General features: G+C 49.6%; 3 protein-coding genes across 3 annotated transcripts; 1 reads left to right on the plus strand and 2 right to left on the minus strand.

Moving 5' to 3' along the window:
- Positions 1 to 1,134: 1,134 nt before the first annotated feature.
- Positions 1,135 to 2,237, minus strand: LOC119359552 (probable transcription repressor OFP9). Its single transcript, XM_037625697.1, has one exon. The coding sequence runs from the start codon at positions 2,010 to 2,012 to the stop codon at positions 1,389 to 1,391; it is 624 nt and encodes a 207-aa protein (XP_037481594.1). The 5' UTR covers positions 2,013 to 2,237; the 3' UTR covers positions 1,135 to 1,388.
- Positions 2,238 to 6,332: 4,095 nt separating this feature from the next.
- On the plus strand, positions 6,333 to 8,219 carry LOC119355284. The gene is made up of 3 exons (XM_037622071.1): positions 6,333 to 7,364; positions 7,468 to 7,786; positions 7,861 to 8,219. Exons 1-3 carry the CDS (start codon positions 6,510 to 6,512, stop codon positions 7,995 to 7,997), a joined length of 1,311 nt encoding a protein of 436 aa, XP_037477968.1. The 5' UTR covers positions 6,333 to 6,509; the 3' UTR covers positions 7,998 to 8,219.
- A 103-nt stretch (positions 8,220 to 8,322) lies between these two features.
- LOC119355285 lies at positions 8,323 to 11,837 on the minus strand. The gene is made up of 2 exons (XM_037622072.1): positions 11,583 to 11,837; positions 8,323 to 9,661 (listed from the first exon to the last, which is right to left on the minus strand). The coding sequence occupies exon 2, from the start codon at positions 9,634 to 9,636 to the stop codon at positions 8,677 to 8,679; it is 960 nt and encodes a 319-aa protein (XP_037477969.1). The 5' UTR covers positions 9,637 to 9,661; positions 11,583 to 11,837; the 3' UTR covers positions 8,323 to 8,676.
- Positions 11,838 to 20,020: the final 8,183 nt, after the last annotated feature.

Below are 20,020 nucleotides of genomic sequence, written 5' to 3' on the forward strand. Positions count from 1 at the left end.
CCCAACAGGATATTTTCTCCTCCGGACATATATCGAAGATATTTGCGGATCAGCGTTGGAGATGCTCTTATGTCGGGAGAGTAGTCCTGGTGTAATTTTGTTGTGAACCTTTGTTTTCTTCTCCTTAGTTAATTTTTTCGAAAAGGGAGGTTCGTTCTCCTTAGTTAATGAATGAGTGACTCTTTTGTCTCTATATTTCAAAGACATAAAATCCAAGTGAGAGATAGCTTGATCCCACAAGTGGGGGTTACTGCAGCAACTTGCGTTTAACTACTAGTGTTTAAGGCCGCAGAGTAGATTAACTTCACGAGGCCGACACCTTTAAGCACTTAGCAACAGGAACTAGTAGTACAAAAGCAAGGAATAAATCATGTCGTGTCCTGATGATCAAGGCTTTTTAGCAATCCTCCTCCTTATCTTAATTATTCCCCCCTTTCCTGTTCAAAATGTGCGTCTTAACACGAATATATCATGGAAGTGATACGTGTCAAACTCTCATCAAGTTTCTTTCCTGTTTATATGATTAGTAATAGATTTTGTTTGGATTGTAGGATTTAATTGATTGTTTTTTGTTACATGAATCTTGATGATTGTTGGGTTTGTTTTTTATTCAAAAAGGTAACCAGTTGTTGATCCACAATGCAAGAACACAAGCATACACATGTAATAGCATTGCACCAAACAAACATTGTTGTACAATTCTCTAGAAAAAAAATGTGAAAACAACTCTTGTAAGGTTGGCATTCAGAATTCAAGAGTACAAAACTAGCTTATGAATAGTAGGTTTTCACGCATCAATTAAGTGATGGTTTTGCTCAAAAAGTATTATTAATTGATGGTTTCAAACTAAAATCATGTCAGTTATTTTCGAACAGAGGGAGTAACAACACACTATTGGCTCCGTAATACTACTCCCTCCGTTTCTAAATATAAGTCTTTTAGACATTTTAAATGGACTACAATATACGTATGTATGTAGACATATTTTAAAGTTTAGATTCATTCATTTTGCTCCGTATGTAGTCATTTGTTGGAATGTCTAGAAAGACTTATATTTGGGAATGGAGGGAGTAGTATTCATGGATGTGTATGCCGGCGTAACTAAAAGGTTCAATCAGACAAACAAACTCAATGTTGACCTTGCACTAACTTATTCTGAAATCCACATCTGAACTGAGGATAGGTTCGGATATCAACATAACAAGCAGCGAAATATATACAAGACGTAACTTGCCCAAGATAGGCGCACTATGCCTGAGGCTTGAGCACATTATTACAGCAGTGCTGAGCAACACTGTTTGAAACAAAATTAACCATCACACTTCCCCGTTGCGAGGCTGCGAGAGTACGAGAGATGCACACGCGGACATGGACGACAGTACGCCTCTTCAACCCTTGCAAGCGAACAGGCCGGTGCACACCTCGTGGAAGGCGTCGAGGATGGCGGCGCGGTGCTCGCGCGCGTTCACGGACACGTAGCAGTTGAGCAGCGCCCGCAGCTCCGCCGGCTCGGCCATCCGCTTCGCCGCGATCACCTCCGCGATGGACCGGCGGAACTCCTCCCGGGGCTCGTACGTCCTCCTGTCCACGGCCACCAGCACGACGCACGGCTTCCTCTCGCGGGGCCTGGGCGCGCTCCTCTCGTGGCAGCCGCCGCCGCCGCTGGCGCAGGAGCAGACGCACGGCCAGCGACGGTGCTGGTCGGCGGGCTCCGTCCCGCGGCGCGTCGTCGCCGACGACCGGCCGTCGGCGGAGGCGGCGTCGGCCATGGAGTGCAGCCTCGCCTGGACCATGCCGTGGGCGATGTCCGACATGCGGCCGCGCGTCGTGTCCGGCGCGTCCAGGGACGAGCAGGACGCCGAGGAGGACACGCTGAGCCGCGACGCGCCGCAGCACAGCGCGCGGCACCTGCCGTCCTTGTGCTTGGCCTTCGCCGCCGTGGAGGCATCGGCCTGGTTCTTGCCGCCGGCGTTCTTCTGCCGCGGCTTGCTCCGGCCCGAGAAGAAGTGCATCGCCGCTCCCCGCCCTTCCTCCGTTCCCGCCGCGCTCTGCTCTGCTACGTTGTCCTGTCGTGCAACCGCAAGAGGACAGACAATGCGCAATTAAGCCAACGGGCAAGGGTAGTAGTAGTAGTAGTAAGATGCATGGGCACTGCAACTACAAGAGGACCGTGCGCGGTTGTAAAGCGATCAAAGGCGCCGCCTTTTGGTGTCGTGATTAAGCCATTTTTAAGCCTCGGAAAAGGAGAAGGGTAAGTAGAGCAGCTGATTAAGCTCCATAGCTTAAGCTTTAGGATGTAGCAGGATCATGCTGTCCCCTAACCAGCAGCAACTTGGCATCTCCAACACACCGCTTTCTCTTTAGCCACGGCATTCTTAATCAGGATCAGCTCACTTGTCAAATCGTAAACGTGATTAGCCGCTTATAAAATTGTAAGCGTCAATGATCGTCCCTGGTCGCCATTACGTGAAACCTACTTATGCCATAATTACAGCAGCCAGCACACGCCGTCCTCGGATGAATCTAGAAGTCTAGATCATATTCATCACCTCCCTTGGGAATGTGTTGATCTTTCACTTCCAACTTCCAGAGCACTGCCTGCCTCATGTATAAAACGGGGTGAAAGCCTGTTTCGAGAGCATTGTTTGCCTCTGCTCAGAGGTTGAGCTTGGGAGCATATATATATAGTGACACGTGTTTGAAATCCCCAAAATCTAGATTAGCACCCCCTAGCCTAATCCGAGTCCAGATTAGTTAAAGATGGGGAGACAGAGGAAGCTAAAGAAGCTAGCAAAGCTAGAACCGGCTGGTGTAGTGGCCGTCATGTGGCCGGCCAATCATTCAATCAAGCAGCGGTCAACAGCTTTAGCAAGCTCCCCCGTCTGCTTTTCCGTCGGTTTCTTGCCATTCTCTTTTCCTGTTTCCTTTTTCGGCAAGCGGCTAGAGGAGCAAGCTGGTAGAGTGTTGGCGTGTGGTGCTCTGTCGCCTCGCCAACCACCGATGGAGTGGGCAGCCAGCTTGGTTGCTTGGTGTCTATGGAGAGATCACTGGATGGAGCTTCATGTCCGTCGATTCATCATTGTTAGTCACCACAAAGGAATTAAGTGGCAGCATCGTCTCACTGTCACTCCTTCGTCCAGACAACAGATTTCTACTTTCATTTTTGTCCAGTAGTAAGTAACGTGCTGTTACAAGTAGCGGGACGTTCAATCTCGGTGCTCCATTTGTGCATGTGTAATGCTTACTCCTCGTAAAGGCGTGCTTCTTTCACCGTTGCATTGAACGTGCCCGCGCAAATTGCATGAGAATTTTCCACGATTTGCGTATGGCACGCCGCTGGTCGCTAGTCGCTACCGGTCTTCTTCGCCGTGTTGCCCAATGCTGCACTTATTTTTTGAGACTCGCTCAATGCCGCAATTGCGTCGCGATGGGAGGATGGCCATGACCCATGTCATCTCCAGAGTCTGGGCTTGCTAGGGTCCAACCGCTGCATTCAGGCTAAAATGACAAGTTTGAACACTTTTAGAAGGTTTAGCATGAAATGATCACATTTCAAACTTCTTTCACGATATTGACCCTTTTCAGCAACGCCGCCCACCTAGGCGTTTGCGTTCCACAAGCAAATACTTGGATCGTGACGTTTCCACCATGGCCCTGGCGTGGCCAAACGAAAACGCTGTGCAAAACAAAAATAGAAAAAAGAAACGACAGAAAAATGAAAAAAAAGGGCGCCCCGCCCCCACACTGGGTCAGCCCAAAGTGTACCGAGGGGTATGTTGAAATTTTAAAAAAGCTCATGGATTTATTAAATGATCGTAGGTTTTAAAAAAGTTCATGAATTTGAAAAGGATGCATAAATTTGAAAAAAAATCACAAAAATAGAAAATATCGAATTGTGGAAAATATTCAACATTTAAAAATACTCATAAATTTGAAAAAGTTCATGAACTCGAGAGGAAGTTCACAAAAATTGAGAAGTTCGTGAATTTGAAAAAAGTACAAAAACTGAAAGGTTCGGGAATACGAGAAAAGTTCATATAAATTGAAAAAAAATTGAGATTCGTGAATTTGAATATATTTTTTACCGAAACCGGTTTTGCACCTCTCTGGTTTTACCCGGTTCTCTCTGAAACGCTCCGGGTATGCGCCAGTTAGTAAATAAGCCTATAAGTGGCGGCTTAAGCGGGAGCAAGTAGTTGACGAGCGCTCCTTCGGGAGCCTCGCAACGATCAGCGCCACTTGACGCGTTTTCAGCTTTTTTTCGGGTTTTTTCGACGTTTTGGTTTTCCCCAGGTCTTTCTTAGCTTTTCGATAAAAAATTCGAGAAAAAAAATTCACGAAAAAACGCGTTTTTTTTCGTGAAAGTCACGGTTTTTCTTCCGCGAGAGGCACGGTTGTGCTTTAGCGAGAGTCACGGCCGTGCCTCTCGGAAACAAAAAAAACGCGTTTTCTTTTTTTTCTTTCGCGAGAGTCACGATTTTGCTTTCGCGAGAGACACGGTTGTGCTTTCGCGAGAGTCACGGTCGTGCCTCTCGGAAAGGGAAAAACAAAATGCGTTTTCTGTTTTTTTTCGTTTGTGAGAGTCACGGTTTTGCTTTCGCGAGAGGCACGGTTGTGCTTACGCGAAAGTCACAGCCGTGCCTCTCGGAAAGGAAAAAAATACGCGTCTTCTGTTTATTTTTTCTTTCGCGAGAGTCACGGTTTTGCTTTCGCGAGAGGCATGGTTGTGCTTTCGCGAGAGTCACGACCGTACCTCTCGGAAACGGAAAAAGAAACGCGTTTTCTATTTTTTTTTCTTACACGAGAGTCACGGTTTTGCTTCCACGAGAGGCACGGTTGTGATTTTGCGAGAGGCACGGGCGTGCCTCTTTCGGAAAGGGAAAAAACCGTTCTCCCGGTTCGGTTTTTTTGCCCGGTTTTTTTTGTGAAAAAAAAGTTTGTCAAAAACTATCAACATGGAATCTAGTTTTGAAGATCTCGACGCGAGGAATTTAATGGTGAAAACGGTTCGAGATTTGGACGCATGGTTTAAGAGATGAAACGTTTTGAATAAACGGATCTACGAAAAAAGAGAAAACTCCCAGGTTGCGATAAGTGGCGCGCTGCATGTACGCCATTTGTCGCGACCTGGGAAAGTGGAGCGTTCTTTGCAATGAGTATTTCTTAATTAATGTTTTCGGGCTTAAGCGCCAAATAGGACTTGGCGGGTGGTGGCCATGACCCATGACATGTCTGAGCTCTGGGCTTGCTAGGGCCCCAACCGCTGCGTTTGCACACAGCCCGCGTTCGGAAAGGAAATGAGGCCCGACTTCCTTACGGTGGGTCTGGGCCTGAACCAGCGTAGCTGCCTAAAAGCTTTCCTATCTTCTTCTCCCCCCCAAAAAAAAGAACTTCCATTTCTCTCTGCCATCCGGCAGCACATTGGCGGAAACAGCTTGGCTGGCGGGAATGAGCACTAGTCTCCCTCTCCGTCTCCGGTGGCGAAGACGGCATCGGCGTGCGATAGCAATTCAGAAAGAAAACCAAGGCACCGGCACGGGGCAACTTCTACTTGTGGTCGGTGGTTAAGGCACGGAATTCCGTTCATTCACACTGTGCAGTTACTCTCACTCCCGCCAGCCAAGCTAAACACTTTGCTCCGTGACTCGCAGCAATGCATCAAACGGAAGCCTTTGGCGACTGTACCTCAACCCGAAAGAGGAGTCGGGGCACAGGAGCTTCAGACCTTCGGTGCATGCGCCCGTGCTAGCTGCTAGCCCAGTGATGGATGGATGGATGGATCGATCGGCTTTCTGGTTTCTGTGGTCAAGATCTTAAGCTGTAGGGATTCATTTGACTCGCAGAACAAAACAAAATCTGCACTTGCCTTCTCTTTTTGCTTTTCCACGCCGTCGTCGCTGTGAATCTGTGATACCGTTCGCTGTCCACCTCCACGCAAAAGAAAGAAGTGTTTCTGTGCCTCGCACGAGATACACCGCGCTTTCCGTATCACACATTACCGTCATATAATGATAATCCCATGAGTAAAAGATGTGCTAGCATAAAAAAAGTTGATAAGGGCCGTGAAACCTCTAGTCTCGTACTCTACTCTACTAGCTACCATGTGCTGTTTTTGTTTTCCCCTCCTTTTTATAAGGAATTACGCCGGAGGTTATATATAGGAGAATATGAATTTTATCAACTAAGAAAATGGATTTTATTTTATTTTTGGCAAAAGGCGTATCATTCATTACAGAATGCAGATCCACACCCACAAGCATTTCCCAGTTTGACATATAGAGGCCACAGCTAGCTACAGGATATATGTCTCTCCGTTTCTCTGTAGCATTTCCATCTCTCCCCCGAGAGCAAGAAAAGTTCTTGCTAGCTCAATGCCTCGATACAGCATTATTATTACCCCTCCTAAACACCAGGACGGCCGGTAAAACGGAAGCCGCGCGCGAAGGATACGATCGCCAAGACAAGGGGCCGAGAACGTTGGGGCACGGCGGCCGGGAAAGGCGCAGGGCATGGCCGGGGACGCGCCGCCGTCGCCGACGGCGGGCGAGGAGCCCTCGCCCGCGTCGGCGCCGCTGCTGCTGCGGCGGAGGGGCTCGTACCAGCGCTGCATGTCGCACGCGCGCGACGAGCTCCGCAGCTTCCGCTCCTGCCTCCGCTGGATGTGCGTCGACCACTCGGACGGCTCCAGCGCCGCGGCCTCGTGGCTCGTCTTCTTCGTCCTCGCCGTGGCCGTCCCCGTGGCCGCGCGCGTCGCCATGCCGCGCCGCGCCTACGACACGCAGGTGCAGCTCTCCCTCACGCTCTCCGCGGCGCTCGCCTACCTCACGCTCACCTCGCTCATCCGCCGCCGCGGCCTGCGCCGGCTGCTCTACCTGGACCGCCTCCGCCACGACTCCCAGGACGTGCGCGCCGGCTACACCGTGCAGCTCGCGGGGTCCTTCCACCTCCTCGCCTGCTTCGTCCTGCCCTGCTTCCTCGCCGACGCCGCCTACAAGGTGTTCTGGTACTGCGCGCACCGGCCCTTCCCGGCGTGGTGGTCCGCCGCCGCGTGCGCCATGGAGATGGCGTCGTGGATGTACCGCACGGCCATGTTCTTCATGGCCTGCGTGCTGTTCCGGATCATATGCTACCTGCAGATCCTGCGCATGACGGGCTTCGCGCGGGACTTCGGCCAGTGCGCCGACGTGGCCGCCGTGCTGGGGCAGCACCGCCGAATCCGTGACCAGCTCCGGCGGATCAGCCACCGGTACCGCAAGTTCATAATGTACTGCCTCTTGCTCGTCACGGCCAGCCAGTTCACCGCGCTCCTCGGCGCCACGAGGCCCCACGCGCAGGTCAACATCGCCACAGCCGGCGAGCTCGCGGTAACGTTCCCCCGGCCGGCGCTGGTGTGCATGCTCGATCGTCCGTTCATTCGACATACAGTATGTAAATGACTTGTTCTTGCGCGTCTGGAATTTTCTTCAGCTCTGCTCCCTGAGCCTCGTGGCAGGCCTGCTCATCTGCCTGCACAGCGCCGCAAAGATCACGCACAAGACGCAGGCCATCACCAGCATCGCCGCGGCGTGGCACGCCGACGCCACCATCGACACCGTGGAGCGTGACCAGGAGAACCCCAGGACGCCGAGCAGGTCGTGCCTGCAGCAGCAGCAGGTGCCCCCATCCCCGGACTCGGACCAGTCGGACGACGACGAGATGTCCCCGAGCGAGGACAGCCTCGACACCTCCTCCAAGTTCACGTCCTTCCACGCCACTCACATTTCATACCAGAAGAGGCAGGCGCTAGGTAAGCATGCATCGTGCCGTTTGCGGTTTGATTTCGCCATTGCAAAGCACTGTAGCTGATCATGGCGTTTTCAGTGACCTACCTGGAGAACAACCGCGCAGGCATCACGGTGTTCGGCTTCGTGGTCGACCGGACGTGGCTCCACGCGCTCTTCATGCTCGAGTTCTCGCTAGTCATGTGGCTGCTGGGGAAGACCATCGGTATATCTTAGAGAAGGGCGATCATCTCGATCCCTGTCAACTGTGTGTGTATATGATGAACCATCCAGCTCCTATCGAATCATGTAGATCGCCACCCTCTCAGGGGTGTAAACTGAGCGCAGATAGCTAAGTAAACTCATGTTCCAGATATAAATCGTGTTCATTGCCTCCTTGCAATCTGCTTACCTGATGACAAACTGTAACATGTTTACTTGCAAGTTGCAACCAACTCCTAACAAGTTGGATCGACGGAACCACAATTCAGCACATTGAGATTGGACAACACCAGACGGGAACCACGAAATACAAGTCGAGCAATATGTCAAAAGAAATTCAGAAACATATAACAAAATGGTCTGACTAACTTTGAACAGAAATGACCAAGAGTTGGGTTGTGCTTTTCTAGGACAATAACACCAATGGCTAAAGCAATATTTTGCCTAACATACGCTGCTTCTATTCTACTTTGATAAAAGGAAATAAAAGAAACGTCATTCACAGGTCTAGCAGCGCATTCATCAGAGAAAAAGAAGTGGCCCAACAAGAAAAAAAAAATCTTTTAAACCGCACACTCTGTGACCAGACCAGAAAGAAGCATGCTAAATGATTCATGAATAGTGGTTCCGCCAGACCAGCTCTCATGGTAAGGTGCTGATGTCTGCTTCCTGGCAGATGAAATGCTCCCATTTCTCAGCTGTCATTCGTGGATCTTGCTTGTCTCCCCATCGGCATCCGAGCTGACAGAGCAGAACCAACCTGCGGCCATCGACGCCTTCCACTGCTTCTGGAGATGGTTAGAGCGCGACGCTGGACATTTTGCCTTGGTCTTGCCCCACTTGTCCTGTAAGCTCTGCGAACCACTCTTCGTAATGATCGGATATCAGGAGCTCCAGAAAACATAATATCACCACCATCAGGAAACGTGTAAGAGTCAGAGTCATCACTCCAATCAGAGTTATCCATGAAAGAATCGCTGCTGCCACTATTGGGGTCAATAAGATAGTCCCCAATAATCATGGATCCTGGATTCAAGCCTGTGACTATGCTGATTGCATCCTGCCTCTCCTTTGCACTTTCAAGCTCCTTCCATTCAGCCAAACGTGCCGGGTCAACTTCACGAGGTTTTGATGAAGGATGTCTGGCCTTCACATGCTTGCAGAGTTTCTTATATGATCCAATGAATGAGCAGTCTTCATGAATGCAAGTTCTCTTCTTGCGATTGAGAAATTGCCGGGCTGGTTCAACCACTGTCCAGCCTTTCACTTCCCCACGGCAGATAGGGCAAGCAAGCTCCACATCCTTTGGCTTCTTGCTAGCTGCTGCCACTGCAATTGATACTTCATTTGCCGGTTTCTCCTTCACATAAGCATTCTTAAACTGTTCGAGACAATTAGACTGGTGATAGTTGGTTCCACACATGTATGGTCGACAACCTTTGGTATGTGAAGAACACAGCAGGAGGACAGCATCATGTGGACGCTCCAAGCATATTGGGCAAGTGGCATGTTTCCAATCCTTTTTCTCCGAGGTTAACTTCAATTTATTTTCCTTGGCTGCCCTTGTTGCTTTCTGGTAGTGGGAAGGTGCATCAGGAGGAGATGACCTAAGTCGCCGGCTTGATAAGTCACGGTGTCTTGGAGTTCTTGCCATAGCTTCCCAAAACAGGAAAAGGGATCTAGAATAGTGGCACAAAAGTACATATATATTCAGTTACTAATAACAAGAACAATTATATTTATCAATGTATTTCTATCGAGTTACGTAATACTGATCAGTACTAGTTTGCTATAACAATCACGACTCACAACAACAAATGAATTTGCACTTTTTTAAACCATGAGCTATACTGTATACATAAAGATGGCTACTTTACAATCTTCTGGGTTTATTTTAAATCCTTCTGCTCACATTGCTCATCACCTTCAAAATCAAGTGATACTACCATATCTCACGTAGAAGCTAATTTTAGGATATATAGTGTGAAAAAATGAAAAGCAAATTTCAAGTGGTTTGAGCATTTAGGTCATGGATGGTTTATTTATTTCCATTACTTTTATTAGTGAGGAAGCATGGACATGTTTGAACTTATCTAACAGCTGCAATATGCAATGTTGCATAAATATTAAATTACAAAGAAGATGTCAACAATTAGGGCAAAAGCAATAAAGCCTAAAGTTTGAACTAATCATCCAAACTGAGAACATAAATAAATATGGAACCAGGCAATCTCAGAAACTCGGTACATGGTATATCTAGTAAAAAGAAAGTAGCAAAAGCATGTCCTAGAGAGTAAGCAGAGATGAAAGGACAGTTTATTTATAATTAAAGCACATCAAACAATGTCATACAGCAAGGACAAGTTCGATATTGTCTAGTAAAGCTCTGCAAGAATAGCCAGCGCCAGCTAACAACTTCTTAATATACATAAATGTTAGGCGTGGAACCTAATATCAGTGTTATTCACACTATGCACATTTCATTTTAATTGCTAGAAACTACAAGCATGGATCTCAAAATGCAACAACACCACAAGTGCCCTAGGCAGGTCAATACAAGACATGAAAGATGGAGTTTCTATTTGACAATTAGGGTAAAATGTCCCTATGCCATCCTTCTTTTCCATGGAGTTGCATACATGTTTCTAATGAACAAGTGTATTGCAGGGGATTTTTACTAAGAGTTGTGGTTTTCTGACTCATTAATTATTTTTTATAGTAACATCAAAGGGAATATCAGGTAGGAACTCCCTGTAACCAGGAAAATGCAATCTGATCATGTACAGACCATTGGATATGTTTGATGATCATGCAAATAGCAGCATTCACAGGTAGGTTCGGTGATGATGCAATCTGATCATGTACAGACAATTTGATATGTTTGATGATCATACAAATAGCTTTCACAGGTAGGTTTAGGAATGGTACAAATAAATCACATATAAGATGTTGAGGTGGCTCAAAGGCCAAGAATGTTTGTTCCTTGCAAACTGGACAGTCTTAGACACTTTTGGATTACAAGTTTGCATTCCCCCATCTTAAGTGAAGTTCTCATTTGTTGGAAACTAGATGAAACAAATCATACTATTTATCTCCAGTGGCAGATCCAGAAATGTGCGGATGGCAGTGTGAGCAGTAGCTGCAAAGGCGGTGTCGAATCACCAGATAGCTTGCACGAAGGCATGTATAATTTATATCTGGGCATGGCAACACATTGTTGATGCAAAAACAAGCACCCAAACAAACAGCCGGCATTCTACAAATACTAACATCAAGACATGCGACATATGCAACAGACAAACAGTAATTACAAGCTTAATCTGGTATATGGCTATAACACTAAAGTATATCAGTTCATGTTAAGGGCGGGCATGATTTGGGGCGTGCGGAATCAGTTGAGCCCCGGAATTCGGAAAACGAATTGCTATCAGTACCACACCACGCAGCAGAGGCAAGACCGCGGCAAACTACTGTAGATGGGTTGGAGCGCCCAGTATCCCTCCATTGCAGAAAGGGCGGCCAAGATTAGGCTATAGGCATCAAAAATAAAACATCACGGAATAAATCTCAGAACGACCGAGTAAAGTGAGGGTTCGTCACCAACGAAAGGGATCAATCCAAAGCCCGAATGGATCTCCACTCCGCGCCAGTCCAACTCCTCCCGCTACGAGAGATGAACTCCTCCAGCGTGGTGTGGCATGGGGACGTGTCCGTCGGGGAGGATTCGGTGAATGTCGTACAGCCGCCGCTGCGGCGAGGCGAGGCGAGGGGAAGAGAAATCGAAGCAATTGGGTGGGCCGGACAGGCGACGAATCGGGATATCTGGTAATTTTCACAGTGACTCGTAGGATGGGTGCGGCCGTGCGGGGAGCTTTTTCTAATTCAGTAATTAGACCCTGGGCTGGATGCTAATTATCTAGTAGTACTTCGTTCCCCTGAAAAAAAAAACTATCCACTTCGGTTTTTTTTTTTTCAGTTGAACTATCTACTTCGTTAGTATCACCTGTGCTAATTACATCTTTTTTCGTCCAATAAAAAATTGATTTTTAGGGAAAAATTACATTTTTTTGTTTACCTGTAATACGAATTTGTTTGGGTCTATCTGTATACAAATATAAAAGAACAAGAATACCAGTACAAAAATATTTCTGCCAAAATTGAGAAAAATCTAAGTCTTTTTTGGACCAAGGACAATAGCAACACATTCCTGCTTATGTTTGAAAAAGAAGAAAAAAATTCCATTTTACTCCCTTGAAGAAAATGAGTGGTTCACATAACCCCCTGAACTTTATTTTGGTTCACTTAACCCCCTAATCTATCCCAAACCGTTCAAAAATCGTCATTGGTGGGTTTGCACCGGTGGTTTTGCTGACATGGACGAGGTCAAAGCGTTGTTGACCAGTGGGGCCCTCCTCTGCCTTCTCTCCCACATTTGCAGCCACCCCGAGAGTGCCCGAGCTTCGGTCGACGGCCACCATCGCCGTGCACGTGGCCGGAGGAAGCATAGAGCCACACCAAAATGTCGGGATCATCTGCCTCGTTACCCTCTTCAACTCTGCCAAATCCATTGTGCCAAGCCACCCCCAATCGAGCCTGGCATCGTCGTCTTCCTCGCCACTGCCGCCAGCCACCACGCTAAAATCCGCCATCACCAGCGCGCCCCCTGATGGGGTCATGTACCTAGGGTAGGGTCACGAACCTGATCTAAGTACCTTACCCAAGGACACCCTTAGAAGAGGTCGCCTTCCAGTCGACCAACGAGGGACTCACTCGACTGACTTGAAGGACTCGACCACGAAGACTCACTCGACCACCAGGAGGTCAAGAGGCACTCCGCACTGCAACGGCCTGTAATTAAGTAGGCTTTATGATAGTAAAGACACTTTATGTGGGGCGTTACCAGTAACGCCCCAGACTTAACTCACCTTAAACCCTCTCCTACGTGGGCTGGCTGGGGTCCTGGCGCACTCTATATAAGCCACCCCCCTCCACAGGCAGAAGGGTTCGGCACCTTGTAACTCATATACTCATAATCCACTCGACCGCCTCCGGGCTCCGAGACGTAGGGCTGTTACTTCTTCCGAGAAGGGCCTGAACTCGTACATCCCTTGTGTTTACAACCTCTCCATAGCTAGGACCTTGCCTCTCCATACCTACCCCCCACTCTACTGTCAGGCTTAGAACCACGACAGTTGGCGCCCACCGTGGGGCAGGTGTTTTAGCGATTTTGTGGAGAAGTTGCGATTCTTCCGAGTACTTTCATCATGGTGTCTGCTGGAGTTTTGGTCGGGGGTCAAGAGATCCGTCTCGGCGCTCTCACCTTCATCGCCGACGACTCCGCGTGGCTCCAGGAGGCTCCACTCGACGTAGATGCGCTCCCCGTCCGCGGTGCGACGCATTTTCGTGCATATGTCCGCGGCGTTCTGCTGCGGCAACCGTCGACCCAGTATCGGTCGGCTCCTCCATCGTCCACCCTCCCGGTCTCCCGCCAGCGCAAGCGCTCGGGCCGGTCGAGGCTTCAGCGATGGGTGAGGCACGCGATGGCTCGTCAATCAGCCACCACCCAAGTTGCGGCAATCGAGCCCGACGAATCTCTCTACGGCTTGTTCGATCTGTCGACTGGCTCCGTAGAGACTGCATCCGAGTGCGGTAGCAGTGATCCAGCGGCGGAAATCTTGATGGTCGACGGGCCCCGCAGTCCCCCTGGCTTCGCCCGTGATGATGGAGCAGGTGACGGAGGCGACCCCGCACGACGCCACGAAGAGTACCAGCCCGAGCCACTCGACTCTCTGCAAAGAGAGGAACTTCGCCGCAGGAACGTGGATGCCCTGCGTACTCCCATCGCAGGAGAAACCCCCGAGGCTCGTGCCTTGGAGGAGGCGCGTCTGGCCAATTTGGCCGAGCGCACTCGACTGGAGAACCTTCAGCGAGCACTCGACGAGCGCGCGCGGCAACGAGTTCCCGACACCAGTCGACGTCAACTCTTCCCGCTGACTCAGGTATATCGAACCCCAATTCAGAATTTAGCAGCTGCGACCCGTATGGCAGAGTCCATCCAGCCTTCGCAGTCGGAAGCTGGCAGAGGTTTGCTGCAGATCAGGGATCTGCTCCGGGCAGCAGGAGATCAGAATTCAGCCGTGTCTCAGTCGCGCAACAGAATTCACAGTCGATCCGTCACTGTGAATACGGTTCAGTCGGCTCACAGCCCCAGATCACCTCCGCGGCGTGAAGGGCGCGAGAATCGGCGAGATCAATATGGCGACAGACTCGACCGAGATGATAGGCGTCGAGTGCCCAATTCCCCTCCGAGGGGTGGGTCTTACGCTCCTCGGCAGCCAGATGACAGGCGTCAGTACAGTACAGGGCGAAGGGTTCCAGTCGACCCCAGAGAACCAGGCTTCGACGCGCGATCCATTATCGTGCAAGGTTTGGTCGACCGGAACAGAGCCCATCGGGGCGAACTCCACAGAGATGCGCCCACAAGCAGTCGAATGCATATTTCTGGTCCTGAATGTTTCAGCAGAGCTATCAGAGCCGCAGTTATCCCTCCCAATTTCAGGTTGGCAACAGGAGTCAGCAAGTTCACTGGTGAGTCTAAGCCTGAAACTTGGCTTGAAGACTACCGAGTGGCAGTTCAGATTGGTGGTGGGAACGACGAGGTGGCTATGAAGCATTTGCCCCTCATGCTGGAAGGTTCTGCCAGGGCATGGTTGACTCAATTACCTCCTAGCAGCATTTACGCTTGGGAAGATCTATCCCGAGTGTTCATCAGAACGTTTGAAGGGACTTGCAAGCGACCAGCTGGATTGACAGAGTTGCAAGTCTGCGTGCAGAAGGCTAATGAGACTCTCAGAGAGTATATTCAGAGGTGGATCACTTTGCACCACACTGTGGAGAATGTGTCTGATCATCAGGCAGTCTGCGCCTTCAAAGATGGCGTCAAGAACAGAGAACTGAGTTTGAAGTTTGGTCGAACCGGTGACATGACCTTGAGTCGGATGATGGATATTGCTACCAAGTACGCCAACGGCGAAGAAGAAGACCGACTCCGAAGCGGCAAGCATAAGCCGAGTCAGTCGGAAAAAGGAAACACCAGTCGGAAACAAAAGCGGAAGGCTGAACCGGCAGCTCCTGGAGAGGCTCTGGCCGTGACTCAAGGAAAGTTTAAGGGGAAACCAAAAGGATCCTGGAACCCCAAGAAGGTAAAGGATAAAGAAGGGAACGACGTAATGGATATGCCATGTCACATCCATACGAAGAAAGACGAAGAGGGGAATATCATCTACCCGAAGCACACCACTCGCCAATGTCGACTCCTGATCCAGCAGTTTCAGGGAAAACAGTCTAAGGACAAGGAGAAGGAGTCAGACAAGGCCGAAGACAAGGAGGACAGTGAGGAAGGATATCCACATATCAACTCCACTCTGATGATCTTTGCAGATGTGGAAAGCAGGAGTCGACTGAAAGTCATTAACCGAGAGGTGAACATGGTTGCCCCAGCAAAAGCAAATTATCTGAAATGGTCTCAAATACCCATCACATTCGACCAATCTGTTCACCCGACTCATATTGCCACCCCTGGGAGGCAAGCTTTGGTGGTCGATCCAGTTGTCGAAGGCACTTGACTGACAAAGGTGCTGATGGATGGTGGAAGTGGGCTGAACTTGTTGTATGCAGACACACTGAAAGGAATGGGCATTCCGATGTCCCGATTGAGCACTAGTAACATGAGCTTTCATGGAGTTATACCAGGGAAGAAGGCCGAGTCACTCGGCCAAATAGCTTTGGATGTGGTGTTTGGTGATTCGAAACATTTTCGCAAAGAAAAGTTGACGTTTGAGGTCGTGGATTTTCAGAGTGCATATCATGCCATTTTGGGGAGACCAGCTTACGCACGGTTCATGGCTCGACCATGCTACGTGTACCTCAAATTGAAGATGCCCGGCCCCAAAGGAGTGATCACTGTCACCGGTGATCGGAAAAAGGCAGAAGAGTGCTTTCAGAAGGGCTCCAAGATTGCCGATTCCCAGGTGACAGCGGTCGAGTTCGAAGAATACAAGCAAAACGCAGATCCGAGTGACTTGCTGCGATCAAAGAAACCCGCCACAGAGTCTACATTCCAGTCGTCCGGTGAGGCGAAGCCTGTTCACATTCACCCGACCGACCCCGATGCAGCTCCGACCCGCATCTCCACAACACTCGACCCAAAATAGGAAGAAGCGCTCATCCAGTTCCTCCGTGGGAACTGGGACATTTTTGCATGGAAGCCCGCTGACATGCCAGGTGTTCCCAGGGGACTGGCTGAGCATCGCCTAAGAGTCGACTCATCTGCAAAACCAGTCAAAGAGCATCTTCGGCGGTCCGCCGTCCAGAAGAGAAAAGCCATTGGTGAAGAAGTGGCTCGACTGTTGGCGGCCGGATTTATCCGAGAGATATACCACTCCGAGTGGCTCGCTAATGTCGTCATGGTTCCTAAGAAGGACAAGTCGCTCCGAATGTGCATTGATTTCAAGCACATCAACCGGGCCTGCCCGAAAGATCATTTTCCTCTCCCTCGCATAGATCAAATTGTTGACTCGACCGCGGGATGCGAGAGGCTATCTTTTTTAGATGCCTACTCCGGGTACCACCAGATCCGTCTGTACGGACCCGACGAGGTAAAAACAGCTTTCATCACTCCATTCGGGTGCTTCTGCTATATCACCATGCCATTCGGCCTCAAGAATGTCGGAGCCACATTTATGCGAATGGTTCAGAAGTGTCTACTCACTCAAATCAGTCGGAATGTGGAAGCATATATGGATGATATCGTTGTCAAGTCACGAAAAGGTTCCGACCTGCTCGCTGATCTCGCCGAAACATTTGCCAACCTCAGAAGATATGATATCAAGCTCAATCCATCAAAGTGCACATTTGGAGTTCCTGGTGGCAAGTTACTCGGTTTTCTCGTTTCCAAACGGGGAATCGACGCTAACCCAGAGAAGATTGGCACTATTCTCCGAATGAAACGCCCTGTGCGAGTGCACGATGTCCAGAAGCTTACTGGATGCTTGGCCGCATTAAGTCGATTCATCTCACGACTCGGTGAAAAGGCATTGCCTCTTTACCGACTGATGAAGAAGACAGACAAGTTCGAGTGGACTCCAGAAGCTGATACAGCGTTTGCCGAGCTAAAAGCTCTGCTCTCCACCCAGCCGGTGCTTGCTGCTCCAGTCAGCAAAGAGCCTCTGTTGCTCTATATCGCAGCCACAGGACAAGTTGTCAGTACTGTGCTTACGGTCGAGCGGGAAGAAGAAGGAAAAGCTCTCAAAGTTCAGCGCCCAGTGTATTATTTGTCTGAAGTCTTGACTCCATCCAAGCAGAGATATCCTCATTATCAAAAGCTTGTGTATGGAATATACATGACCACAAAGAAGGTTGCTCATTATTTTTCTGATCATTCCATCACAGTCGTCAGCGACGCTCCACTATCAGAGATTTTGCACAATAGAGATGCAACTGGTCGAGTGGCCAAATGGGCGATTGAACTTCTTCCCCTTGATATCAAGTTTGAGGCAAAGAAAGCCATTAAGTCCCAGGCAATAGCAGATTTCCTCGCCGAGTGGATTGAACAACAGCAGCCGACTGAAGTTCACTCGGAGCATTGGACCATGTTCTTTGATGGCTCTAAGATGTTGAATGGTTCCGGTGCTGGGGTTGTCCTGGTTTCCCCCAGAGGAGATAAGCTCAGATATGTGCTCCAGATTCACTTTGATTCCTCCAACAATGAGGCAGAATATGAGGCCCTCTTATATGGGTTGCGCATGGCCATTTCACTCGGCGTCCGTCGCCTGATGGTCTATGGCGACTCGGATTTAGTGGTCAACCAGGTGATGAAAGAGTGGGACGTGAGAAGCCCAGCCATGACTGGATACTGCAGTGCAGTAAGGAAGCTAGAAAAGAAGTTCGAGGGGTTGGAGCTCCATCATATACCTCGACTGAAAAATCAAGCAGCTGATGATCTAGCAAAGATAGGTTCCAAGAGAGAAGCCATTCCGAGTGGTGTGTTCTTGGAGCATATACACACTCCGTCAGTCAAAGAAGATCCTTTCACTGAAGAAGCTCCACAGCCCAAGAGTGCCACAGATCCGACTGAGGTTGAAGTCCCAGCGGTGGTCGACTTGATCATGGAGGTTTTGGTGGTCATTCCCGACTGGACAGTTCCGTATGTCGCATATATCCTGAGAAAAGAGCTTCCGGAGGATGAGGAAGAGGCTCGACAGATCGTCCGTCGATCTAAGGCCTTTACTGTAATCAAAGGACAATTATACAGAGAAAGCGCGACTGGAGTTGGTCAGAAGTGCATAACACCAGAAGAAGGTCGACTCATCCTCAATGACATTCACTCGGGGACCTGTGGTCATCATGCGTCCTCTCGGACCATCGTGGCCAAAGCATACCGAGCCGGATTTTACTGGCCAAAGGCGAATGAGATGGCAAAAGATATAGTGGATAAGTGCGAGGGATGTCAGTTCTACTCGAATATGTCGCACAAGCCTGCGTCGGCCCTGAAGACCATCCCACTCGTCTGGCCTTTCGTAGTATGGGGACTGGACATGGTCGGTCCTTTGAGAACAGGACGAAGTGGCTTCACGCATGTACTGGTGGCAGTCGACAAGTTCACCAAGTGGATCGAGGCTAAACCAGTCAAGAGCCTTGACACCGGTACTGCTGTTAGCTTCATCAGGGAACTAATATTCAGATATGGAGTCCCGCACAGCATCATTACGGATAATGGGTCGAACTTTGACTCAGAGGAATTCAGAGATTTCTGCAACTCCCAAGGCACACGGGTCGACTACGCTTCAGTCGCCCATCCGCAGTCGAATGGACAAGCAGAGCGAGCTAATGGACTGATTCTTAAGGGATTGAAGCCTCGACTGATGCGTGATCTCAAACACGCGGCTGGAGCTTGGGTAGACGAACTTCCCTCAGTGCTTTGGGGGCTGCGGACCACACCTAATCGGTCGACCAGAAGAACTCCATTCTTCTTGGTCTACAGAGCCGAAGCAGTCTTGCCGAGTGATCTTCTCCACAATGCTCCTCGAGTTGAAATCTACAACGAAGCAGAGGCTGAACAAGCGCGGCAGGACGCAGTCGACCTTTTAGAGGAAGAAAGGGAGATGGCTCTGATCCGCTCGACCATCTACCAACAAGATTTGCGTCGTTTCCACGCCAGAAATGTGAGAGGCCGAGCCTTCCAGGAAGGGGATTTAGTTCTCCGAGTGGATCAGCACAAACCACACAAGCTCGCTCCTTCTTGGGAAGGCCCCTTCATCGTCACCAAGGTCCTCCACAATGGGGCGTACCGTCTTTACAACGTCGAGCATAATATCGATGAGCCCCGAGCTTGGAACGCGGAGCTACTCCGCCCATTTTACACTTAAGTTTTATCACTCGGATGAGTTGCAATAAAGTACTTCTGTAGTTCATGGACCTCGAAATAATAGTGTCATAGTTCCTCCATAATTTCTGTCACTTTTTATTTTTGTCCACATAAAATTCCCCCTCAGTGGGTGACTTAGCCGCGAATCCGTTTCGCCTAAGTTTGTAAAAATCCTACCGAGTGGTGAGCCAGACTCTCACTCGGAGGCTTAGCTGCGAATCCGTTTCGCCTAAGTTATCAAAATCCTACCGAGTGGTAAGCCAGACTTTCACTCGGGGGCTTAGCTGCAGCCCTGTGCTCGCCTAAGTTATAGAAATCCTACCGAGTGGTAAGCCGGGCTTCCACTCGGAGGCTTAGCCACAGCCCTGTGCTTGCCTAAGTTATAGAAATCCTACCGAGTGGTAAGCCGGGCTTCCACTCGGAGGCTTAGCTGCAGCCCTGTGCCCGCCTAAGTTATAAAAATCCTACCGAGTGAAGAGCAACCCTCTCACTCGGGGGCTTAGCTGCAGTCCAAGCACTCGCCTAAGTTATAAAAATCCCACCGAGTGAAGAGCAACCCTCTCACTCGGGGGCTTAGCTGCAGTCCAAGCACTCGCCTAAGTTATCAAATCCT

This window comes from Triticum dicoccoides, chromosome 2A, assembly GCF_002162155.2.
Source record: "Triticum dicoccoides isolate Atlit2015 ecotype Zavitan chromosome 2A, WEW_v2.0, whole genome shotgun sequence".
NCBI classification, from domain to species: Eukaryota; Viridiplantae; Streptophyta; class Magnoliopsida; order Poales; family Poaceae; genus Triticum; species Triticum dicoccoides.